General features: G+C 40.2%; 1 protein-coding gene across 2 annotated transcripts in view; it reads right to left on the bottom strand.

Moving 5' to 3' along the window:
* Nucleotides 1-27,257, bottom strand: part of CWF19L2 (CWF19 like cell cycle control factor 2) — a 196,169-nt gene that overhangs the window by 8,180 nt on the left and 160,732 nt on the right. For both annotated transcript variants that reach the window (XM_063430222.1, XM_063430231.1), the window contains exons 15-16: nt 25,485-25,601; nt 6,724-6,879 (exon numbers count right to left, since the gene is read on the bottom strand). In XM_063430222.1, the coding sequence (XP_063286292.1) occupies nt 6,724-6,879; nt 25,485-25,601 (273 nt within the window). The remainder of the gene's footprint in view (nt 1-6,723; nt 6,880-25,484; nt 25,602-27,257) is intronic.

Genomic DNA, 27,257 nt, shown 5'->3' with positions numbered 1-27,257 from the left:
TTTTTTTGTTTTTTGTTTTTTTGTTCTGCTACTATGTAGAGACGGACTGTCCTGTGTCTTATCTGCTTCCCACTGGGGAGGGGGAGGTGGGATGAAAAAAAAAGGGGGGGGGGGTATAACTGGGGTAGTCGGTATGTTCTTACGCTGTCTTGGATATTTTGCTATGTCTAGTTTTGCCTCTATGTGCCTCCTCTAAGCCTAGCTAGGTCATTTGTTCCCCTAGTTTTTATATATGATGTCCACATTGCCTGTGCAGTTTTGCAAATTTTCCCTGTTTTTGTTTGGTTCCACATAGCCACTTCGTATTCCAGCGTAGTAGAGACTAGTGTGGCTACCTCAGATGCTGTGGGGATATTTGGGGTCTTCCAGTGTTTGGCTAGTAATGTAGTAGCCGAGGAGAGCGTGATGAATATGAGTTTAGCTATGCAGTGAGGTGTTCCCTTTGGTATGTGTTTGAGTAGTATGGTTTCAATGGTGTGTTCTAGTATACATCCTGTGGCCCCTTGTATGAGTTTCGCTATTTGTTCCCAGTAGGGCTGCACCAGGCTGCACGTCCACCACATATGGAGTTGGGTACCCTCCTGTGAAAGACATCTCCAGCATCTGTCACTTGTGTTCGGGTATATTGCTTTTAGTCGGGTGGGTACCATATACCACCTATACAGTAGTTTCCTTGCGGCCTCTAAGTGAGACGCACATGTGGTTAGTCCCTTATGGTTTCTATAAATGCTGTCCCATTCGTCCTGCGTGAGGGTTCTACCTATATCTTTATTCCAGTCTTCTATAAAGCGCCAGACAGGCTCCGTTTTTTGGGAGGAGAGGTGTTTGTAAGCGAGTGACAGGGTTTGGCGAATCGGTGTTAGTTGGAGGCACATCTTTTCGAAGTGTGTGAGGGTGGTATTGAACGTTGGTGTGGGGCCTTTCTCCGCCTTGTTGCTAATTATTGTTTTTAGTTGCCAGTATGAGAATGTGAGGTGTGGTGGAATGTTGTATGTTGACTGTAAAGTTTGTAGCGTGTGTGGTCCTTTTGAGGTGCATACCTGGTGTAGGTGTGTGATGTTACATCTTTGCCATGCTCTGTATGGGAACGTGTCGTTGCACAGCCCAATGGTGTGCAGTGGTGTTGCCATGGACCAAGGCCTGGCAGAGCATAGGGCAGTTCTGTGAGAGTCCCAGCAGGTGTACATTAGTTTAGTCGTGGGAAGTGTACCTTGGGCCGCGCGCCTTAGTGCTTTGGGCGCCCATATCGCTGCTGGAAGGTTCGCGAACTCCCCGCAACTCGCTTCAATGTCTATCCATTGGGGAGTATATGTGGGGTTATGCATGGTGATGATATTGGTTATCTGGGTTGCTCGGTAATAGGCTTTGATATTGGGGAAACCTAACCCCCCCCCCCCTTGTCTGTTGGTTGCATTAGGAGAGTTCTTGGTACCCTGGGGTGTTTCCCGCCCCAGCTAAATTTAATTAGTGTAGACTGCAGTTTTTGTAGGTAGGTCTGGGGTAGGTGTATCTGCAAGGAGCGGAATAGGTATAGGATTTTTGGGAGGATTGTCATTTTAATGGCCGCTATTCGGCCTAGCCAAGAGAGATATTTGTTCTGCCACGTCTGTAGGATATGTTCCACTTCTTTGAGAAGTCTAGTGTAGTTGGCAGCAAATAGGTCTGTGAGTCTCTTGGTCAGCTTTATGCCGAGAAATGTGAGGTGGTCGTCCCTCCAGTCGTAATTAAAGTTTCGTCTGTATCTGTCTTCGTCTGGTTTGGCTACATTGATGCACATGGCCTGGGTTTTGGACAGGTTTAGTTGGTAGTATGAGTTGTTACTGTAATTCTGAATTTCTTTATGTAAGTTTGGTAGGGAAATTGTCGGGTTGGAGAGTGTGAGGAGGATGTCGTCCGCGAAGAGGTTCAGTTTGTATTCCTTGCCCCCTATGGTGATCCCCTGTATATCTCGGTTGTTGCGAATGGCTATGGCCAATGGTTCAAGGGCTAGTACATAGAGTAGTGGGGAGAGGGGGCAGCCCTGGCGTGTGCCATTCGATATGTGAAATGTATTTGAGCTAAAGCCTGAGTTCAGAACAGTGGCCGATGGCGAGCTGTAAAGCGTTTGGACCAAATTCAGGAAGGAGGGTGGGAAACCGTACTTGTGTAGCGCCTCGTGTAGGAATGTCCAATTTAGCCGGTCAAACGCTTTTTCAGCGTCTAGAGAGAGCAACGTGCATTGCTGTTTGGACTGGTTAAGATAGTGGAGGATATCCAACACTTTGCGGGTGTTATCTGGGCCTTGTCTGCCCGTCACGAATCCCACTTGGTCCGTCTCGATCAAGCTGGGCAATAGGTTTTTTAGGCGTTCCGCGTATATTTTCGCATATAGTTTGGCGTCTGCATTTAGCAGCGAGATAGGTCTGAAGTTGGGGCATTGTGTCGGTGGCTTGCCCGGTTTCGGGAGGGTGATGATATGGGCCGCTAAGAATTCAGGTGGCGCTGAGCCCAGCCCTGTAGCGAAGTTAAGGGCTCGTGCGATGTAGGGGCTTAATGTGGTTTTAAAGGTGTTGTAGTACAAATTAGTGAGGCCGTCTGGGCCCGGGGGCCTTTGACTTTTTGAGGAATGGTTCTTCTCTTTCAGTGTGTAGCATTAGTGTTGATGGCGACCTGCAGCAACTGATTTAGTTACGGATACACAACAAACATTCTTAGAACTATTCCAGATTGATCAACGGGCATTTTTACAACTCTATTTAGACCTGGTCCTCATTTCACGGTCAGTTGACATCTTTTGATTTTTTTTTTTATGCCATTGTGCCGAGCCATTAATCAGGGGTATTTTTATTATACATCATATGCTCATACATAGCACCCCTCTAGCTCTGATTGAATTTATGTAATTTTGGGAACATGCCTTGCACATGTCCTTCACTGAACAAAATTGATAAAAACATCCACACAAACACATAAAAGCAACTTGAGCTCTAAATATCAGACCAATTATGGATTGGTCCAAAACACCTCAAAAGCTTCATAAGCTCTCCGCTGAGAATTTGACCATTTGCTGGAGGTGCCGGGGAGCAGTCAGATCATATATTTCGGTAATGTCGCATTATAGTTCCTTTCTGGAAAAAGCTTCACAAAGTCATGATTGATTGTAAAAATCTTTTAAAACACACTTCTTCAGGAAAGCATATCATTTAAACTGTTAACTGTTACCCCCCCTTCGTGTCACTATACCCCACTCCCTCTAGCATGTAAGCTCATTGAGCAGGGCCCTCAACCCATCTGTTCCTGTGCGTCCATTTGTCTGGTTACAATTACGCGTCTGTTAGTCCACCCATTGTATAGCACTACGGAATTTGCTGGCGCTATATAAATAATAACATAATAATAATAGTAGCTGAAGGGGTTACATTTCACCCAGCTGATATGCTACTAAATCACACTACACTTCCTATCTCCAGATACAAAAAGACATGTTTTTTTCCCCTAAATATTTGTTGACTGCTGCCAAGCCCTTGATCCCTGCCTTCTGGATGCGACCTATCGCACCCACTTTCCACAACTTGCTGAGGTGAGTTAAGGAGATACAATTGATGGAAAAGCAGACTGCGACCCTGGTGAACAGAATGGATACGTAGCAACTTGAAGGACCTGGTTGTCTTACTTCTTGGAGTGGGATAACCCTTGTTAGTGATGGAGGCCTTTCCTGTTCTTTTGCACGTGTTTTCTTTTTTTCCCACCACTGTGGGTGCCCAGACTGGCCTACTAAATATGCCTGAGATAGACTGATTATGCTTTTCATAGCCTACCCTCCTCGCTTTTTTTCTTCTTCCTTCTACCACCCCATCAGTTTTCATTTCTTCTTTTCCTAACACTCCTCATATTGTTCACATGGTTTCACTGTGTAATGTTCCTTTTATCTTTCTTTGGGAGTAATATTTTTTATTTCCAAGTGCCTCCCAGAGTTTTTTTTTTTTTCTTAAACTTGTGTTGTGTTTAAGTGTTCAAAAAGCATAACATTCGTCAACAAGCATTGCTATTTGTTCTGGTCTTTAGATAATACCTTGTAACTTGTAAAATCTTTATATTAAGATTGTCAAAACATATCACTTTGAATTCACTCTTGAATTCCTGACAGTTCACAATGTACCAAATAACCTAACAAGTGTCCCTTTGTACAGTGATGTGGAATTACATTTGAGAAAGAGATTTTTTACTACCAAAGCGACTCAAATGACTTAACATTACTAAATTCTCATGTGATGGCGAAGCAGCGAGCACCAAGTAAAATGTTAACCAGAAATAAAGATGGTTATAAAGGGGTCAATTAATTATACTATATTATAAAAAGTCAACTCAAACAATTATACTTTTAAGTCTCTTGCAAAAATGCCCACAGAAAGATGTATCTGTTAGTACAGTGACAGAAAGTTCCAACGTGATGATGCCACGTACATCATACTGGCAAACGCCAACACTGTCCACTAATTTCGTCTTATCCTCTGTCTTTAAAGCACTTTGCCAGAGTCGTTGCATTCTAAAAAGCTCAGAACTGTGACAGCATGAATAGAGAAGAGGTTTCTTTATATTTTTAATAAAAATGAATACGTAAATAAATGAGATTCCCATACCATCACTGTCACTCATCTGGGCTATATTTACAATGCAATTGAGGTTTACCGCTGAGCGTACTGAAGCGTGATTTATGGTTGCAATATTGAGCCATAAATCTGTGATAATGAGTTTTTAGTTGGTCTGTGGGAAATGTTTCTGTAAAGAGAATTGTTGTTTGATTGAAACAAGGTGATCTTTACCCCATGTGCTATAGGACTTCAGTTATAATTTACTCCACAGCCTGGATTTGAAGGAGGCCATTTCCATTCCATGGGTAACATGTCGTAACAAGTTCTTCTGAAATTGCAAAATGCCTTCGTTTGAATTTAAAGAGGAACTGTCACATTTAAAAGAAGATTATTTGTATCACTGCACATAAAATCTGCCGTTAAAAGAAAGGATGATTGTAAAGACAGACTATGCCATGCCTGAACTATTTAGTTCTAAAATACCCTGGATACTAATCTGATAGACATTCACACTCCCATGACTTAAATAACCAGTGCAGACTTCCTGTTTTTAACGCACAGATACTACACAAGCTCCAGTTATGACCCAGCTATCACTGTCATTGTATACTGATTCTATGCTGTGGCGGTGCAGTTTAAACTTAGTCCATGGCGGTGCAGTTTAAACTTAGATTTTTTTCCTTGATTTGAGCTTTTAAAACAAATTTTAAAAATTTCCCTCTTTTCTTGTATTAATAAACGTTCTTATGGCTTCTTCAACAAAATTCTCTTATATTTCTCTGATTTGGGACATTGATGAAGTGTTGTCTCATGTACATGTAGAGGGTGTCCTCTGAACTGCAAGGCTTCATATTCCTACAAACTTAACGGTTTCCTAAAAATATATTTTTGTGCCCACCACTGTGATTCAACTTGTAATGTTTTGCTTAAGCCAAGTTTGGGATTTGTTCTGTAGTTGGAGGATTTGCTTTTCAATAGAGTATGATAATGACTTGTCTTCCTGACTTAGCAACTCTCATGAGTCCCTATTTCGAACCTGGGACTAGTATCTTCCTTTCATCTAAGGAATAGCTGGAAAGGCTTGAGATGAGGAGCAGCAGAAAGGAGTTGTTATTTTAGAACTGTCCTGCAGCACATGATCTTTTTAAGATGCTACGCTTGCTGTATGCCTGAACTTGGGCAGAAGAGTAGGCAGGTAAATGGAAGAATTGGCTTGCATATTAATCTCTGGAATTGGAAAACAGATTTTATTATTATTATTATTAGTAGTATGTATAAAGCACCAACAAGTTCCGTAGCACTGTAAAATGGGTGGACTAACAGACACGTCTATGTAACCAGACAAGTTGGACACACAGGAACAGAGGGATTGAGGGCCCTGCTCAATGAGCTTACATGCTAGAGGGAGTGGGGTATAGTGATACAAAAGGTTAGGGTAGGGTAGAAAAGTAGGTTGCTAGGATAGTATTCATTGAGGGCTTAGTGTTTTGTTTTCATGACAGTTTCAGGAGGGGAATCCGAGTACGGGGACGAAAAGCTGTTCACAGTTTAATTGATATGCTTTCCTAAAGAAGTACATTTTCAAAGATTTTTTGAAGGAGTGGAGATTGGGTTACAGTCTAACAGAGAGGGGAAGGGCGTTCCGGTGCCTTGCATTACCTATATGGCCAGTATCAATTCAAAAAGACCGCATTTTCACACCCAAAGAGTATAGCATTATAATACAATACCTGGACAATAACTGTATCTGTATTTGTAACTTACACAATAATACACAGCAGACATTCCCACAAACTATTGTTATTTACTCAACAAACATTCAAAATAAAATATCCTTATCTGGGAATTATTTAACAACCCTCCCCCCACACCCCTTTTTTTTTTTTTTTTTTAACAAAGCTCATACATCACAGCTTGACATATCTAGTGGGCAGTTTGATTATTTTGTATCCGTCTACAGGTAAACATTTTGTGGTATTTTGTGGTAGTAAGCACACTGCATACATAAAATTACTGGTGGATTCAAACAGAACTCTTTAATGTTTCGCATCACATGGCGCCTTTACAATATTAATTATCTGCTGCAGTTCAAATATTATCCACACATGAATTGTAATATTTTTAAAACAGAAAAAAAAAAAAGACAACATACCTTAAAATATAAAGGTGCCATATCACCCACTTCTCTAGGAAGAGGGATGCATTCATACACCAAATGTAGTCGTTTTTTCATATTTATATTTGCTTCAAAGAAGACACAGTCTAAATCTCTAGACTGAAACATCTTGACTAAGGCTTTGCGGAACAGCTGGAAAATAAAACAAGTTACAAATTGTAATTTCATTGCAATTTTAATGGGCTGAATGAAAACATTTTCAGTAGAAGTCTTTAACTTTCCTTCAATGGACTAATTATTTGCTCGGAAGGCAGCTCTCAAATCAAGAAGAGCCTCTTATCCCATAAACCCCTTTGACGCAGTAATTTGTGGGAGAAGAAGATTATATACCAGGAGCAAATCCACATATAAGTTAGGATGAGGAGAACTGCTCTGTAAACTGATAGCAGCCATACCACGGTTGCTAGTAGTTTACATACAGCCCAGTTCATTGTTAGTGAACAGAGTTGTGTGCAATAGGCAGAATCGTTCTCCGCAATTCAGCTCAAAAGATAATGAGCTTTATAATAGAAAACTGAGGAAATAGGATCCTTGCACCATAACCACTTTAGCCAGCTTAAAAATGTTTATGCATCAACCTGAACCGCTTATAAGCTGTTAATATCACTACATACAATTCATAAATTATGTCTGTGGCAAACCTAGCCACTTCAGACTACGGGAATAGTTCCCTAAAGGTTGTCCTACAAACTGCTAATATATTGTAATTACATGTACTTTGTATTCTGCATGTAAATGTATGATTGCATGTATGTCTATGTTATTCCCATGCTAGCAGCCGAAAGCTGCTAGCATTTGAATGGTCGTTTCACGAACCGCAACTTTACCTGCTGTTCGTGAAACTAATTAGGTACCGAACGCAAGCCCACACACTTAGAGGCGTGTGGCACCAATTACCCGGTTGCAACATTGTTGCAATCGGTAATTAAGTGGATTCTTAGGTGGCCGTCGTTCGGCTACCGACCACGCGGCGGTCGGCCATCTTGAGCTCCGGTCTTCTTCTATTAGGAGACCCATTGACGTTCGGTACTTTTTATACGAACTAAATAGATAAGTGTATTTCGTATGGCGTTCGGTTAGTTTAGCTGGGATCTGAGCGGTATTTCCACAAAACGTACCCGCAGACCCCAGCTATCTACCGAACGGTTGTTCGTGCCAAACAAACAAATATTGTTCAAGTTATAGATTTTAAGGTAAAATGCCGGTTCAGCTGCATGAGGAGATAATCCACTTAACAGTATATTTCAGTGGGAGTATCTCTCTCGTGCAGCGGTGCCTGATGGGAGAAATGTACCAAATGTTAAGTCCCCCATGTAGTCCCTTACTGTATCACCCCTGCTTTGTCAGTAAGGAAACCCCTTGCATGGGGACTTGCATAAATACTGGAAGTTCTGAATAAAGCAGTTAGTTGACTCCCAGACTGTGTTTCGTCCGGTTATTGGGATGATTGGGGATATTGCCTTACTTTTCAGCGCTGACTGTGGATTTACCTGTAATACCAGCGGAGATCGTGGATTCTAATATTGCACTCAGCTACAATGTCAAATCTACTTTAGACTGCATTCCGTACAAAGAGAACGGTTATGAAAAAAAACCCCAAAAAATTGAATTCCATTTTATACTTAACACTGTGCGCAGGATTCTGGTAGGGAACCCTTACAATATTTGAAGAGGGAATCGAGTTCCCACATGTCTTACTGTGAAGAAAAGAACACTGCGTACAATACAGGAGCATTTTAAAATTGTAAAGTAGAAAAACAAAACATTAAATTAAGAACTGCTCTGTATATATTCCCAGGCTTCTCCGTTCACAGAGGTGGACATATTATTATGGAAGACAGTACTAGCATCCAACATGAAAAAAGGAAGAAAAAAAAAAACCAGATACAAATTGATCATATTTTGGAAATAGACCATGAAACCCCCGCTATTACAATCAATTCCATCGACTGCACTGTTTAGAAGTGAGATAACGGCTATATCTTGCAGAACAGAAACTCCAATCATTTATTGACCGGCAAGTATTTAAATTTTTATGATTTGATATACCTTTTCCATTATATTGCACAAATTAAGTTTTGTTTTTTTGTTTTTTTTTTATCTTTTTTGGTTATATATTGCATTCACATGCTCTGTTCTAAACGCCATACAAACACCTGAACCTAGAACACTGCGTGGCAATAGGGAGGGACAACAGGTAAGGGGTCATGGTCAGTGGAATATTAGATATTGATAGACCACCCTAGTCAAGGAGAGCAGCCCCCCTCAACAAATCAACTAGGCCTTATCCACTACTATCCCATAATAGAACCAGTTATTTAAGATTCTATTTCCTCCTGAGTAAAATTTACATTATCCATGTAGTTCATATTGTATACTCTATTATAAAACCTTTCCCAGGGCTCCCAATCTTTACCTATGCGCTTCTTCCCTTAAAGGGATACTATAGTCACCAAAACAACTTTAACTTAACAAAGTAGTTTTTGTGTATACATTATGCCTCTAAAGTTTAATGGCACAATCCACTGCCATTTAAAAGTTAAATCACTTTTGTTTCTGTCCATGCAGCCATATCCACACCTCCCCTGGCTATGACTGACACAGCCTGTATGAAAAAAGAATGGTTTCACTTTCAATCAGATGTAACTGAATTTAAAACTTTTTTTATCTCCTGCTCTCTAAATTGAACTTTTATCACACACAGGATGCTCCTGTCAGGATAAGCAAGCTATTAATAGTGCAGGGGATAAGAAATTTTAAATTAAACAGAATTTGCAATAAAAAAGGAACTACAAACTTTAGATGACTCTTTACAGGAAGTGTTTAGGAAGGCTGTGTAAGTCACATGCAGGGAGGTGTGACTAGGGCTGCATAAACAAAGTTATTTAACTCCTAAATGGCAGAGAATTGAGCAGTGAGATTCCAGGGACATGATCTATACACAGAAACTGCTTCCTTAAGCTAATGTTTTGGTGACTATAGTGTCCCTTAACTGTCCTCCTATTAATTCAATTTTCTATTTCTCTAATACCATTAATTAGACCAAACCATTCCTTCACAGTGGGGCTCTTTGTTGGTTTCCAATAAAATGAGATATGTTTGTTTAGCTGCATTTATTAATTAAATTCCCAAACTCTGGGGTTAACAGGAATAGGGTTGACTACTAGCTTTAATACATTTTCAGGCATAGCCACCATAAATGTAATTGGTCTCCTACAGAGTTTAAGCACTTCCAGCATTTTTTTTTTAATTATCGGGAACTACCTATGCATAGCCACAGGGGCTCTATATCACCTAGAAATAATTTTATATGCAAGCTCTTTGTATTTACATGCTACGGAACGAGTTTTATTCAACTTAAAACATCTTCTCCAATTTAGGTCTGATAAGGTAAATCCCAAGGTTCCTCTCCCATAATCTTGTAAAATATGGAAAATATATTATACTATAGACTTTTCCCCAAGTATTTTATATATTTTAGCTAATAAATGTGTTATCTGTTCCTTCTGCTCACAGTTATTCAAATCTAGTAAGATTGTGCAGAATGCAATATATACCCCTAAGCATCTGGTAGAAATGCTGAATTTGTAAGTAAGGGGGAAAAAAAAGTCCCACTACCAATCCCACTTTGCAGGAACAGACTTTCCATTGGTAAAAACCTACCAGAGGCTATATCTATAGTTGTGTTCAACATTATAGTCTTCATCACCTAAAATCTCCAATCCAAGCTGATTCTTCCTACTGGGTGAACAGTCTGGGTTATGAGAAATCGAGACTAATAGACCTGGAAATTTACATTTTTTCCCCTGTCTTAATGATCCTATTCCAAATTAATAAAGTGGGGGTAATAGTTGACTGATTTAAAAAAAAAAAAATCACATATCTCAGCAAACAAATCTTGGGATTCAGTTACACCATATAAGCATATTGGGTTAAGGCCACCACTACTACACAGTATCCCAATATCGGTGGATCCAACACTAATTCCAACGTGGAAGAATCTAAAGTAGATAGCTGCGTTTCCAGGGGCCCTTTTAATGTCATTGACTCAAGCATACACAAGAGCGTAACACAGCGGTCTATGGTGGATCACACATTATCCTACATACACAAACTCTTGCAATGCACAAAAAGATGCCAGATTCCCAGAGCTGTTGCTAACGACGATTCAGGGAATTAACACAATAGGACGGCTCCACCTTTTGTCATCTTCTAGATTTAATCTTTTTGAAATACTGAAATGTGACAGGGTGACGACAGAGCCACTTTAACTGACTGAGAGTGGGTACTGTTTTGAATCCAAAAGTATTTCACAAAGGTCTAATGCTTACAGGGTTAGGCCTATCTTGGTTTATTTGGAATGGAATATAAAACATATTTGAAAGGGAAGACACTCTTTAGCTTTCAACTGTTTCAAAGAAATTCTCTAGTGGTCATACGAAGCAAAACTGCTTCATAACCTGATATTTCCTCCTAACCTAAATTAGACGATCAGAATGTGTTTATGACTGTCCAGAGCAATAATGCATGTTTTTTTTACCTAAATACATGTTTAGAAATTAGTTTGTGTAAATAACTGGGACGAAAGCAATTTCGCCACTGGTTTTTGGAAAGGACTAATGGCCAGCCTTTTGCCCAAAGACTATGGGCCCTGTGATAACCCATGTTCAAACGTGACTTCCAAGGGAAAATGTACCTCTTCCCCTCCCACTTTTTCATGTTCTATTGTTTCTCCAGCAGGGCATTTTCCCAGGGACACTGCCAGACCAGTCTAAATTGGCTGGTTTGTCCCTCCTCAATCTCCCATCAGCCCTTGCTATTTTCTGACCTCACCCTTTTTTTTTTTTTACTATAGGGCACTTTTAACATTGGACATATTGAGCGCTCAGATACAAGCTATTTGGGGATATGTTGGACATATAGGTTAAACACTGTATTATATGAGTTATGTATTTTTATGTAGTTTTTGCAATAGTTTTGACTTAGAGATATTTCCTGTACATGGAGATAATTAAGTTACCATAGCCACTTAAGCCAATTATCTCCAGGATAGAGGAGAAGATAGACCGGCCGCACAGCCTAAATCTATGGATCTATTTTGGGCATGAAAACCATGCTTGCAGTTGGTCAAATATGACTTCCAGGAATTTCCTGAACCCCTGCTCTGATCTGGGTGATTTTTGGATATGTTGTTCATCCAGATCAAGGCTATCCAGGGACGTATGGGGATATGTGGTGTTTTGGGGTGTTTTCTGAAAAATGTGTGTTTTGTGCCTGTGTGTAATTGAGTAAGTCCATTGTGTTTATTAATTGTATCACAGGAAGTGGGGAGGGTTTGTGTACATTATCTGGGGGTGTCTATCTGTACAAACCTGTTGTGAATGGCTTTGTAACTTTCTATCCTGTGTTCCACAAGGCCCCCTTGTGGGAAAAACCTGTATATAAAAGATAATAAACCCTCAGACTGCAGAGTTCCTGCTTAACCCTCAATACGTAGCCTTGTCTCGTTATTGTAGGGAACTGCTATATTCACACTGGGGATTGCTATACTTTGTATACTCCCCTGAGCTCTAATCACTTAGCTCTTTTAAGAGCTGTTCCTGATACGCTCTCCTGGAGGAGAGGTCTTTCCCACACAGTCCTGGAGGACAGATGCTGATCCAGGGTGGAGGGAAGATGGCGAGATTCCAGTTAAGCTACGGCGGTTGTGGAGTCTGCGGTGGTTGTGATGTCCGGTGTGGTGCTTATGGTCCTCGGCGTCAGCTAGGAAGTGTCCGTCAACGGAGGTGCCCAGTTGGGTGCCAGGTGATCCGTTACAATAACGAACTTTGACCTTGTTCTTTTTTTTTTTTTTTTTTAAAGATTTTTTTTTTTTTCATTTTCAAATATCATATGAACGTTTGAACAGAAAAAAGAAATAGGTTATTTGAATAACAACAATAATAGGGTATGACATTGAATTGTTTGCATACAAATCTGGCATTTTGGTTTTGTTGTCGTGTTCTATACCGTCAATTGAGGACTGTTTTTCGTTGGGGGTTGTATGTTCAACCTCATTGTTTGTGTTGTCTGTTTACGTGTCCTAATGGGAGGGTCGTGGTTGGGATGCGACATCCCTGATTGGGTAGCGGTCCAGACATTCAGCCTTTTTGCGGCTGAGAATGGTGGTATAGCTTGTGAGTCTGTGATGCCAGGAGTTCTGGTGGTGGTCGTTTTTGGAGGGATTTGCTGGTGTGGGGGTTGCCGTCATAGTTATGTTCGTTGGTTGCGGCTGTGTCGGCAGAGCCTGGCAGTTGGATCTGGTGCAGTAGTCAGAGGGGCGATTGGGTAGGTGATGTAGGTGTGTGGGGAGGTGGGGAAGGGTTACCTGGTGGGAGGGGGAAGTGGTGCTGCCCCCTTGGTTATTCTCCAGGGCCCGAGCAGGTGACCTTGTTCTTAATTACTTAATTATCAGGTAGACAGTAGGCCATAAAGCCACCAAAAATCTTAATTTTGTTCACTTATCTTCAGTTACACCCCTGAATTAATACGATCTATGTGAATTGTTGGGAGGTACAGATGTCTGACTTTGATCAGTGAAGCTTTTAGCAGATTTCTTGCATGTTAATAGATTTCATATGTGGTCAGAGCGATTAGTTGCTATGTGAACAGAATAGTTAATCAGCATTTTTGTGCTTTGTTCTCACGCGTTCTGCTTAATTCAAGCAATTTCTACATAGTTTATCTCTTTCAAGTCTTATTCCCACTGCTATAGACAGTCTCGTGAGCATTATGTTCATGTTCTTCTAATCAGGAGTTCACATCAGGACAAATAAATACAGGGTAATAATTTGGAAAGATTCAACAAAATATATCCAATACAAAAGTTAAAATTCATTTCTAAAAAACAGGAGAATGGGATCTACTGTACAATGCAGCATGGAGGATATACATGTTGCAGGTGTAAATATGGCATATGTTTGCTATGATGAAATTCCTGTTATATTTTAGGGTACGTTCTGTGCAATGGGTAGCTTATTGAGCAAATATCCATGTTTTGACATAGGGCAGCAATGGCAAATGGTCTTGCCCCATGCCAAAGAGTCTACTGCTGCAAGACCTTTTTCTACAGACCTTCCGGCTAATGAAGTAGGAATGAAAAGATGACAAAAGCATCTCGATCCAGTTTATACGTGTTAATATCTGGTGTACACTGTGCTGAATATCTGGAATACACAATACATTCATTAAATGAGATCTATGTAAGCTTAATTTAAATGCATCAAATATAGTGTCTGGTCTCAGAATTGAACACACTTACCACCCCTAGTCATAACAACATGATCTTCAAGTTGAATGTTGGAGTTACATATAATCAGGGGTTGAGTCCTTAAGTTTAATACAGATGATAGTCCAACGTCATTACTAGTTTATTTAAAGTGACAATATTTATTTTCAGTATTACATAATGATGGGATATTTATACATTACTTATATTGACTGCATTGGAATTTCAGTGCAATTTCAACACAGTCAAAAGATATCAAAGCACAAAATAGCGTTCTACTTTGTCTTATGGTCAAGCCCCAAGCTCACAGACAGCTGTGAAATTATGGCATTGTCTCATGGATTTCGAGACCACAAAGGAACCTGAAATCTCATGGAATCCTCCATACGCATCTGCAAGACTACAAACACATTGATCCTGATGGATGAATTGCTAGGAGCTGAAAAAAAGAACATGGCAGTGCCCGTTGGGGACAGCTTCAGGTAATTATATCTATAAGCTAGTGTTCCAGCAGGAAAAGTAACTTTGTTTTATTAATCACAACCCCTTATAAGACCACCCCATTGTTAAAAACAAAACGGGGGGGGGGGGGCGTGGCCTAGCCACCGAGCGAACTGGTCGCACTACACCAGAGCTCCGAGCAGGAACCTGCAAATAAGTTACATATTACTAATATAACGCGACAAAACTACTATTTGAGTGCACCGGAGAATCGGCGTTACCCCGAGACACATTTGAGCTACCAGCCGTGCTCGGTGAGAAACGTTGAAGCTGACACAACGTGGAGGCCTACCAGCGGATGCAAGCCAAGCAAGAAGCGCTGGAAACCCTGTTTCCCCCCCCTTCCGGTGAAGCATATCTCGGCACAATCGTTATGCCTACAGACTCGACCACGAGACGAAAAAGAGGAAGCAGGGAACTCACCTGATCCAGTCTCACCATACTGCTACACAGCCAGAGCTAAGATGGCGGCTGCCATGTCGACGACATACGGCCTGCTGGACAATTACGAACAGCGGCTGGACGAACTCTTCGGAGCCTTGTGGCAAAGTCTGTGTGGCAGGGGGACATGGACACAGGGGAAGCAGAAAACGACAGCCAAGCAGCAGAACTTAACCTCCTAGTGGCACGAACCACGAGGCTGATGGGCCTCGGAGCATACGACCAGGCCCCAACCCACAGAAACCCAGGCATAAAAGAGCCAGCTTGAAAGCAGCACCCGGTCCATTACCGCCCACCGCTCGCTGCCACCGTTTAGGGCAGAGAGCCCAACAAATGGGACGACCAGGAGGCCAGCGGCATAAGAGAACGGCAGCCACCATTAGGCAAAGGCGTTTTAAGGGTGAGCCCTCCCGTGGTTTATATAGAAGAGCCGCGGGGGCCACCATGCGCCTCACCACTCTGAGTATCCAGCAGGGGCGTCCCGCAGCCCCCAACGGACTACCCACAGGCCTCATCCACCCACCGAGAGACAGACCCTCACTGTGGCAGGCAGGCCTACACAACGCCACCAGGGGAGACAACAACATACCAGCAGCTGGCGTGGGTTAAGTGACTCTCGTAAACTCTAAATTAACTGCCCTAATTATGCCGACCTACTCACTGTTAGTCAGCTTAGTACAGTTGATTTTTCTAGTGCCTTATCTTTTTTGGCTCTGCCTAAGTGTGTTCCCTGGCATACCTCTAAGATGTCTCTTGAAACACGATATAAACCTTAGTGCCAACATGATCTACTTTGCCCTGACTGTCAATATGTCTACTATATAACAAGCCTCTTCAAACATAAGATAAGATGTAGCTCAGAATTGTTTTCTCTTATATGTATAACATTGAGTACAAAAGTAGTCAGGAAGCTACAAACATATTTACTCTTAATTTGATTGTTACCGCATAGGCATATCTACTTAAGTAACTTTACCTTTAAAAATGTGCAAGTTTTCAAGGCCACTGTTTAACATATCTATGTTCCCATATTAATGAACGCTGTTGTGATGCACGCTTATACTTTGTACTCACCTGCACTACAAAAATAAAGAATAAAAAATAAAGAGACAAAAAGGAAATTCCCCTTAGTCTTGGATCAACAAAGTTAAACCCAAGGTTTAGGGGAATGGGTCAGAATGGGTGGTATCAGCTCCACCGAATATGGGCATGAACCCTTAGTTAAGAATAATGAAGAAAATACACATGAGATGCTGAGGTGGTGCCCTTTTGGAGAGAGCAACTACCCAGCTGGCTGATAAGTTGTTGGTACAGTATAATTAATGCCTAAATGAATCTTAGGGTCTGGAGCCCCGTAGACAGACAGGAGGGGATAGGGGGAACGAAGTAAGGTAAGGTTCCTTCCGAGCAAATACTTAAATGCTATATGAAGAAAGTGCCAAAAAGTATCTTTGTATCAATGAAAAAAATATAAAGCTTTATTAATCTATTGTAAGATAGAAAGAATACAGAGGCACTTATCTCTCGGCAAATTGGCTCTGTTATCTATATTAGCCTTAAGTATCAAACCTAAGTAAATACTACTGCTCACAAGCCTCCTTAAGTTGGGGCTTGTGTCGTGGAGGTTTGGGGCTAATATTCCCCTGCAACAGCACGTAGCCTTAAAGAACTTATCAAAAGGTCAATCAGTTAGATGATCAATCCACCCAGTATAAACAAAGTATATGAATGAGTAGAAAGTAGCAGATAATTGTAACAAAAGATAGTTGTACAGTAATAATGAGGGGAACAGAGTGGTCACAGCATACCTTGAAAGCAAGTTGAAGTCTAATGTGACAGAGACCTTACACTGTTCTCCTGCTATAGCTATTCCCTAGCTTCTGCTAATAAACACCTTCGTGGGTGTTCTAAACTGAAAGGCTAAATTCAAATGCTGCAATGCTGTCTTATAGAGTTGGACTCCAGAGAAAATCATAAGGATAAAGTGATTAACGAAAATAAATAACCATTGCAAACTGAGTGAAAGGAGGGATTCCCTTTGTGCTTCTTGGTGTAGTGCCCAGTGAGGTGCCGATATGTGGTGCTTGGGGATCCCTCCAGAGACCCGACGCGCGTTTCGGAGTTTAAACAACTCCTTCGTCAGGGGTAAGGATTGCCGCCCGAGGTCTCCCAGTATTTAAATGCCCGTTGTCCAATCATGGGCAGGATAGTCGCAGCGTCATCAATGACGTGCTGTTCGGATCCTCTCCGTGTGTGGGTAGCTGTCAGCCAATCACAAGGGGGATCGTTGCAGCGTCATCGATGACGTGCGATGTTGCCTCCACGTGGGAGAAAGGGGTGGGGTGTTTAGCTGTTCTAACTACCCGATTGGTGGGGCATCCTATGTTGCGGTTTGATACAGTAAGAGTAGATAGCGATGAATTACTGAACATAAGGCAGGCGGTTAAGTGATATGGACGCCGTCAAGTGTGTCTAGACTTGTGGAAGTCAGACTGACAGAGCGTTCCGAAAGTCAAACATAACACAGTGGCAAAGTACAAAATAATGCATCTGTTATAGTGAGCTATTAAATATAAAGCTGTCACTGAGATGCCTTGACATTCAATTTAGATATGGAGTTACTTGAGTTTTAAAGAGAGCAAAACCCATATATGAATGTTCATGAAGATAGAATCAATCTGCCTAAGTGTGTTAAGTTAGATTTCTTAAATCATTTAACTATAATGCCGCTAAACTGTATGTGTGTGCATGTATTTTTATCCCCATAGATGTAACAGAGGGGAGGGGGGAGGGGGGTAGAGGAAGGGACGGTCAATCCTGGGACAGTTAATGTCCCTGCTTTTAATGAAAATAATAATAAGCTAAAGTGAAAGAACTATATGTAGTGAGTAAATACCCTTGGATTGGTCAAAAAAGGTAATTAAGAAACATAAAATAGGCTATTTACAAATATACAGGATGAAAAAGTTTCTAGAGAGACTTCTAGATATATGGGGAATATGAAAAACCCTCATTGAGACCTTTGGGTGATAGAGTTTTGAGTCGGTAGATCCAGTAGCACTCGCGCTTTCTTAGGCGTTGATCCCAGTTGCCCTTCCTCTGGTCCTGTTTGATTAATTCAATACCTTGAAATTTGAGGACATTGGGGTCTCCATTATGGACTGTTTTAACATGTCTGGAGATCGACGTTTCTATGTGCCTGGCAGACTTGACAGAATTAATGTGTTCAAGAATGCGTCTCTTGAACGGTCTGAAGGTTTTGCCAATGTACATGGCATGGCAATGGCAGGTTATTAGATAAATCACTCCCTTTGAGTTACAATTAAAGAATGACAGTGACTTAAAATTTTCCGTATTAGAGCTATTATTGAAGTTTTTTGAATTAGTCTCTATATATCTGCAAGCTTTGCACCTACCACATTTATAGGTGCCTTTGATTTTGCTCGACAGCCAGTGTGTAGGTGGTTTGCTAGTTTGAAAATGACTGTGCACCAGCAAATCTTTCAGATTACTTCCCCTTCTGGCTGTCAAGGTAGCGTAGGGGGGTAGAACGTCCCTGAGGTGACTGTCTTGTTTTAATAGAGGCCAGAAGCGATTCATGATTATTTTGACTTGGTCCCAACCCCCATCAAAGGTGGCAACACACCTGAGTTGTTTTTGTTCGGGTTTTTGTGTTGAGGCGGGAACGCTTTCTTCTCTTAGAAGGTCTTGTTGTTCGGTTAGGAGGGCCCTGTGGTATGCCCTCTTGAGGCATTTATTGGGGTACCCCTTTGACCTAAACATGTGACGCAATTCTTTAGCCTGTGTTTTAAAATCCTCTAAGTCAGAGCAATTACGCCTTAGACGTAAATATTGGCCCGTCGGTATTCCCCGTTTCTGCTGAATAGGGTGGTGACTCTTCCAGTTCAGAAGATTATTGGTGGCTGTACTTTTTCTGAATAAATTTGTTTTTATGCTGCCCTGTTGTTGTGGGGACACCATTAGGTCAAGAAAGCTTAGAGACGGAGTGCCAATTTCAGCGGTGAACTTTAAGTTCAATTCATTTGTGTTGAGGCTGTGTGTGAATTGTCTGAATTGTTCCCCTGACCCAGTCCAGACGATTATTATGTCATCTATATATCTTTTCCAGAGATAGATGTACTGGGTCAGGGGATTATTTGGAGGAGATGTGAAGATTATTTGTTCCTCCCACCATCCCAGGTGCAGGTTCGCATATGAGGGTGCGCAAGACGTCCCCATAGCAGTCCCCTGCACCTGGTGGTAGTACACTCCATCGAACAGGAAGAAGTTGTGTGTTAGAACAAACTTTAAAAGATCTAATACCAGATCGCTGTGTTTATCGAGGGATGTCCCTCTCCTCCTTAGGAAAAGTTCGGTGTGTTTTATTCCCAGATTATGTGGTATTGAACTGTATAGAGATTCGACATCCAAACTGCAGATGATGGAGTTGTGTGGTAATTTAGTTTGAGTTAAAACTGCTAAGGTTTGTTTGGTGTCTCTTAGGTATGATGGGAGTTGTGTGACTAATGGTTTCAGAATGTGGTCTAAATAGACACTAACATTCTGGGTAATGTTGTTATTGCCTGAGACAATAGGTCTGCCTGTCAAGATCGTTTGCTGTTTATGGATCTTGGGTAGGCTGTAAAAGGTTGAGATGCGAGGGTTATTGATGGCCATGAAATTATATTCGTCTTTTGAAATCAGATTATCATCAAAACCTTGTTGTAGTATGCTTTTCAGCCTCTCAGTGAATGCTTTAGAGGGATCTTGTTTCAAGATTTTATAAGTCAGTTGATCTGTGAGTATTCTTTTACTCATTTCCATATATTTTTGAGTGTCCATTATAACTATATTGCCCCCTTTGTCCGAGGGTTTTATAGTTATAGTCTGATTCTCTTTTAATGTCTTAACCGCTATGTACTCTGAAGCTGTTAGATTTGAGTTTGGTTTATGACTTATTTCATTGAACTTTATTTTCTCAATCTCCTCGCATACTAATTCCACAAAAGTCTCTACGTACTTTGAATCTCCCAGTTTAGGGCAGTAGTGACTTTTATTTCTTAGGTTGGTCAGAGGGTATTTTGGTCCTGCTGAATCGTCATTCTCTTCTAACAATTCCGCTAGGATCATGGTCATGCGATAGTCTCTGAGTTCTAGACCTAAATTTTTGGCTTTTTTCTCTTCATTAAGGAGATAGTTTTTGTGTAGGATGAGCTTTCTCGCAAAAAGGTGGATATCCTTAACCCAGGTAAATTTGTCAAAGCGTGGTGTGGGGATAAAAGACAAACCTTTTGTCAACAGATCTAATTCTGACTGTGTGGGAATATAGTCAGATAGGTTGACAATTTGTTTGTTTTTCAGTATCGGTTCTTTCTGTTGTATTGTTTTTTGGGTCTTGGTCTCAGGAAGGGGCGGTTGTCCCCCTGAGTATGGTCTAAAAAAGTGACCCCTCTCTTTAGAATCCCTCTATTATTGTCGCTTGAGGTGGAGGGAGTCGCTGTTACGTCAGTGTCTGATCCACTGGACTCATATTCAGAGGTAGAAGCCTGATCGCTGTCAACCCTTCTCTTTCTATTATACTTTTTATAGATGTTACCGGTTTTGAAATCTTTATGATCCCGTAGAAATTTTTGGTGTTTCCTTTGTTTTATAATGCTTTGATATTTTTCTAGGTTGGTTTGTAATTTGTTTTCATTAGTGCTGAATATTGGATCAGTTTTATGTTGTTGAATTTTTTCAACTTCATTCTCAATCTTTTTTTCTATCTCTATTAGTTTTTTATTCTCAAATTTACATAGAATCTGCATAAAGCGTATGGAACATTGGCCAGCGGCTTCCTCCCATTCTTTGATGAACTCTTCTTCATCAATGTGGGAGCTGGGGGTAGTAGGTATTCTTAAACCCCTCGGTATCAAATTCTTTTTTAAGTAATTTTCTAAGGAGGATATCTCCCAGCTAGATCTGATTTGTTGTCTGTATAATTGTGTGAGGGAATTGAAACCAGATGTCATAGAGTAGTTTAGATTATCTGGCTGTAGGTCTGATTCGGAAAAGATTAAATCAGCGTCTTGACACCATTTTGTGGCATTAGGTTTGTTTGCTAAAAAGCCCGCCATAAATCAATTGTATATCGAGAAGTCTCTGTTCTGACCACTAAAGATGGGTCTTGAACCCTTTAATAGTAAAATATAGAGACAAAAAGGAAATTCCCCTTAGTCTTGGATCAACAAAGTTAAACCCAAGGTTTAGGGGAATGGGTCAGAATGGGTGGTATCAGCTCCACCGAATATGGGCATGAACCCTTAGTTAAGAATAATGAAGAAAATACACATGAGATGCTGAGGTGGTGCCCTTTTGGAGAGAGCAACTACCCAGCTGGCTGATAAGTTGTTGGTACAGTATAATTAATGCCTAAATGAATCTTAGGGTCTGGAGCCCCGTAGACAGACAGGAGGGGATAGGGGGAACGAAGTAAGGTAAGGTTCCTTCCGAGCAAATACTTAAATGCTATATGAAGAAAGTGCCAAAAAGTATCTTTGTATCAATGAAAAAAATATAAAGCTTTATTAATCTATTGTAAGATAGAAAGAATACAGAGGCACTTATCTCTCGGCAAATTGGCTCTGTTATCTATATTAGCCTTAAGTATCAAACCTAAGTAAATACTACTGCTCACAAGCCTCCTTAAGTTGGGGCTTGTGTCGTGGAGGTTTGGGGCTAATATTCCCCTGCAACAGCACGTAGCCTTAAAGAACTTATCAAAAGGTCAATCAGTTAGATGATCAATCCACCCAGTATAAACAAAGTATATGAATGAGTAGAAAGTAGCAGATAATTGTAACAAAAGATAGTTGTACAGTAATAATGAGGGGAACAGAGTGGTCACAGCATACCTTGAAAGCAAGTTGAAGTCTAATGTGACAGAGACCTTACACTGTTCTCCTGCTATAGCTATTCCCTAGCTTCTGCTAATAAACACCTTCGTGGGTGTTCTAAACTGAAAGGCTAAATTCAAATGCTGCAATGCTGTCTTATAGAGTTGGACTCCAGAGAAAATCATAAGGATAAAGTGATTAACGAAAATAAATAACCATTGCAAACTGAGTGAAAGGGGGGATTCCCTTTGTGCTTCTTGGTGTAGTGCCCAGTGAGGTGCCGATATGTGGTGCTTGGGGATCCCTCCAGAGACCCGACGCGCGTTTCGGAGTTTAAACAACTCCTTCGTCAGGGGTAAGGATTGCCGCCCGAGGTCTCCCAGTATTTAAATGCCCGTTGTCCAATCATGGGCAGGATAGTCGCAGCGTCATCAATGACGTGCTGTTCGGATCCTCTCCGTGTGTGGGTAGCTGTCAGCCAATCACAAGGGGGATCGTTGCAGCGTCATCGATGACGTGCGATGTTGCCTCCACGTGGGAGAAAGGGGTGGGGTGTTTAGCTGTTCTAACTACCCGATTGGTGGGGCATCCTATGTTGCGGTTTGATACAGTAAGAGTAGATAGCGATGAATTACTGAACATAAGGCAGGCGGTTAAGTGATATGGACGCCGTCAAGTGTGTCTAGACTTGTGGAAGTCAGACTGACAGAGCGTTCCGAAAGTCAAACATAACACAGTGGCAAAGTACAAAATAATGCATCTGTTATAGTGAGCTATTAAATATAAAGCTGTCACTGAGATGCCTTGACATTCAATGTCCATGATTGGACAACGGGCATTTAAATACTGGGAGACCTCGGGCGGCAATCCTTACCCCTGACGAAGGAGTTGTTTAAACTCCGAAACGCGCGTCGGGTCTCTGGAGGGATCCCCAAGCACCACATATCGGCACCTCACTGGGCACTACACCAAGAAGCACAAAGGGAATCCCTCCTTTCACTCAGTTTGCAATGGTTATTTATTTTCGTTAATCACTTTATCCTTATGATTTTCTCTGGAGTCCAACTCTATAAGACAGCATTGCAGCATTTGAATTTAGCCTTTCAGTTTAGAACACCCACGAAGGTGTTTATTAGCAGAAGCTAGGGAATAGCTATAGCAGGAGAACAGTGTAAGGTCTCTGTCACATTAGACTTCAACTTGCTTTCAAGGTATGCTGTGACCACTCTGTTCCCCTCATTATTACTGTACAACTATCTTTTGTTACAATTATCTGCTACTTTCTACTCATTCATATACTTTGTTTATACTGGGTGGATTGATCATCTAACTGATTGACCTTTTGATAAGTTCTTTAAGGCTACGTGCTGTTGCAGGGGAATATTAGCCCCAAACCTCCACGACACAAGCCCCAACTTAAGGAGGCTTGTGAGCAGTAGTATTTACTTAGGTTTGATACTTAAGGCTAATATAGATAACAGAGCCAATTTGCCGAGAGATAAGTGCCTCTGTATTCTTTCTATCTTACAATAGATTAATAAAGCTTTATATTTTTTTCATTGATACAAAGATACTTTTTGGCACTTTCTTCATATAGCATTTAAGTATTTGCTCGGAAGGAACCTTACCTTACTTCGTTCCCCCTATCCCCTCCTGTCTGTCTACGGGGCTCCAGACCCTAAGATTCATTTAGGCATTAATTATACTGTACCAACAACTTATCAGCCAGCTGGGTAGTTGCTCTCTCCAAAAGGGCACCACCTCAGCATCTCATGTGTATTTTCTTCATTAGAATAAAAAATAAATTTAAAAAAACAGTAGATATACGTCAAAAGAAAATATATACTTTCTTTTGCATGTTTGCTTTGCGGTATATTACAATTTAGCTTGCAATAGCTGCAGATCTAATATCTGAAGCTACTGCAAAGCCTTCCCCTCTTTTTCAGCGCACTGACCAGAGGCTTCTCAGCTTTTCAGTCACACTTCTCAATGCACTGTAGTACAGCTCATTTAGAAGTATTAGCAGGTATACCTGATGATCTGTTAGCTCAGTGTGGTGATAAAAAAATAAATGGAGGAATAAAAGTGACTGTCAATTTATAAAAGTGATGATTTCTACTGAACTATTAAACATTGAAAAACGGCACACTACCCACAAAAAAATATTTCAGCAAGCTGAAAAAACGTTATATGTTTGCAGTGTTCTTTTAGGAAACAGCCAATGAAAGTGCAGTTTGCATGCTTCAGTTCCCCAATGAACATTGAAAATATATATATTTTTTTTTATTTATGCTTGTTTTACATGAGTACTTTTCTTCATGTAAGCAACTGAAATAACAACAACTTGAGTTCATCACTTATACTATACAGAGGACATGAGGTCATGCGTTTAGACTGGAAGAAAGGAGATTTAGTCTAAGGCAAAGGTGTTTTTTTTTTTGGGGGGGGGGGAGATTTTCCGTAAAAACAATAAGGAAGTGGAATTCTCTGCCTGAAGAAGTGGTTTTATCAGAATCTGTGCAGATGTTTAAGCAGCAACTAAATGCATACTTGCAAAAACATAATATTCAATGATATCATTTTTCAACTGTAGGGTAATAGCTTCATGATCCAAGGATAATTCTGACTATTATTCTGTAATCAAGAGGGAATTATTTTTTTCCTAGTTTGCTTGCAAGTGCTGAAGGCTGAACATGATGGACACATGTTTCTTTTCAGCCTATGTAACTATGTAACGATGTAACTTATCCCATAATGGATGGTGGCAATTGTACAAGTTCTAAACCAAAACAAAACCTGAGATTAGTACTATATGTTCATTCAACCAGAATTTCTCTCTTTTATAGTAAGTGCACCCACACTTATTATATATCATATCTTTTGTTCAGAAGAACTAGCGCTTTCATTCCACATCAAATATTTATATATGAAACACAAATAAAAAAAGAATAAAATAAAATAAATAAATAAGTTTGATAAATATTGTTATTTTTCAAGTTCTGCATGGCATTTTAACTGTGGAAGTCATAAAACTGTTCGCTTTTACTGCAATAAAATGCATATAATTGCATTCAGCAATGTCTCACAAGTACAACAGTACCCCCCATGTACAGGTTTTATGGGCTTTTGGAATGTTACAGGGTCAAATATAGGGCTTGCAAATTAAATTCTCTTTATTTGCTGTCTAGGTTGTCAGCCAGCAAGTCTGAAAACCTAGACAGCAAGTACAGACCCTGATAATATATAATTAATAAAATATTTATATATAAATACACTTAGAATTAAATATTTACATAGGCAGGTCCCCCAATATATAATATTATATTAAACTTAAAATAAAAAAAAATAAAAAAAATAAAGTATATATTTATATAATTTAATTTCGAAGGTATATTTGTTTATTATTTGTGCATAATTATATCACTTTATTAATTATATGTAAGGCATCTGTCTAACAACCCAGACAGTCCCCCTGCAGGCAATCTGTCAGTCACGTTGATCCGAGTTATGTGATCGCAGTGTCATCATGATCACATGACTCGGATCAGCAAGATTGGATGCAGGGGGTCTGCATTGTCACGCAGTCCCTCCAGTAGGAACGTACCATGACCAGGTTTAAAGTAGATTGCAATAATTAAAAAGCTGTGACAAACCTGAATTTCACTCCATATGTCTTCGTCCAGTAAAGTCGAAGCAGTGTAGTGCTGGCAAGGTACAATCAGGCAATGTCCTTCAGTAAGTGATAGATGATTAGGGAGGCACAAGTATACCTAGGGAGAAAATACCAAAAATCATCACACAATAAAGACATTATTTTATATTACCCGTATTGATGTTGGTGCTGTAGGTTGATGCACCAAAAAAGCTTATTCACATTAACTTTTACCTGTTATCTGCACCCTATATAAATTGAAAATACTTACCAGAAATAAACTTTATGTAATCTGCTATTATATAGCTCCCTACTGTGGTAGAAGCAACAGGATGTTCAAGAAAAGTTCCGTACTCACATCGTTAAAACTACTGTGCAACCATCTTGGACCAGGGCGCATGTGCAGAATGTCAGGCAGGAACGCCCACTATTAGATAGGTCCTCTTCAACCTATTTTTCCTGTAAGTTTTCTTGTAATTGTCCTATTTATCGTTAAATACCCCCTCTCATATTATTGTAAAGCGCTACGGACTCTGTTGCCGCTATATAAATGGCGATGATAATAATAATAATAAGATATGTAAGAGACAAGCATTAGTTTAATAATTGGATGTAACTATAGTAATGTAGGTGTAATTTTTTTATTCTCTGTATACGTATGGAATATGTCATTTACAGTATATATTCTTTGTTCGGAAACTGATCTGTGTCCAGTGCATCGTGTAACTGATAATGGCACTGGACCATTTGCAGCTGCAAATAAATCCATGTTTGCTTCCTGGAATCCTTGCCCATTCTTTTATGTACTTCTTAGCCTTGCATTCCTATTACACTACCTGTGTCTGAATCACTTTTAGTTTTTTGTTTTTTTCCCCCAAAGCACTCAAATTTTCATAAAATACAGAACATGAAGTGAATATTTCTCCTTACATACAAGATAATAAATATAAATAAAGTCAAGTGGCAATAGTGGGTGGGGGTAGAGGGCACATAAGGTAGTGAAAAGTTAAAGACTTCCTGTTGGTCACAGTGACCAAGAACATTGTTGTGTAATTATGTCTGGACATCTCCTCAAAAGATTTTTAGATATAAGACAAATGATTGTCAGGCCTTTGGAACAAAGTTATCACAGCAGAGACTGTGTTATTTAGTACTGGAAATTGTAAGACTGAAAAGGCTCTGTTCCATTTTTTATTAATCCACCTACATTATCACAGTCACAATCGCTTCCAATCATGTCCCAGCTCTTTAAATTCATTAAAAAAGAGTTATAGTTTAGAAAACAGTAGGACCAGATATGTGCAAATATTCATTACGCACAGTTCGTCCGAATCAAAAATACCTTGATACAGGAAGTTAAACAAATTATGTTCTTGAATAATTGACAAAAATAAGATAACAAAATGATAACATGAGGAATCCTTCAGATGTGCAATTCATTTTTGTAATTCAATTTACATAAGCTACATTGGGAAATTTGATGTCAACAGTAAACTTTAGAAAAGATAAGGCTAAAAAAATAAAATAAAAATAAATAAAAAAAACAAACAAACAGCCTTTCAACATTAAGAGCTCAGTGCATGAATACCACTCCATACCCTCCTAATGTTAAGAGATACAAAAATGAAACAGGATAGTTTGGACATGACAGTAGGGAGTGTTTAATAAGTGAAGCTGTGTGCCTCGTTTATAATGCAGTAGGGGGTCTGGATGCAACCCAAAAAAGAAGTAAGCCAGGTGGGCATGCATGCACTTTAGTCTCATGGGCTATCGT

This window comes from Pelobates fuscus, chromosome 1 (genome assembly GCF_036172605.1).
Source record: "Pelobates fuscus isolate aPelFus1 chromosome 1, aPelFus1.pri, whole genome shotgun sequence".
Classification (NCBI taxonomy): Eukaryota; Metazoa; Chordata; class Amphibia; order Anura; family Pelobatidae; genus Pelobates; species Pelobates fuscus.
Note: the sequence above shows the minus strand (reverse complement) of the source record. Positions and strands in the feature narration are given on the sequence as shown.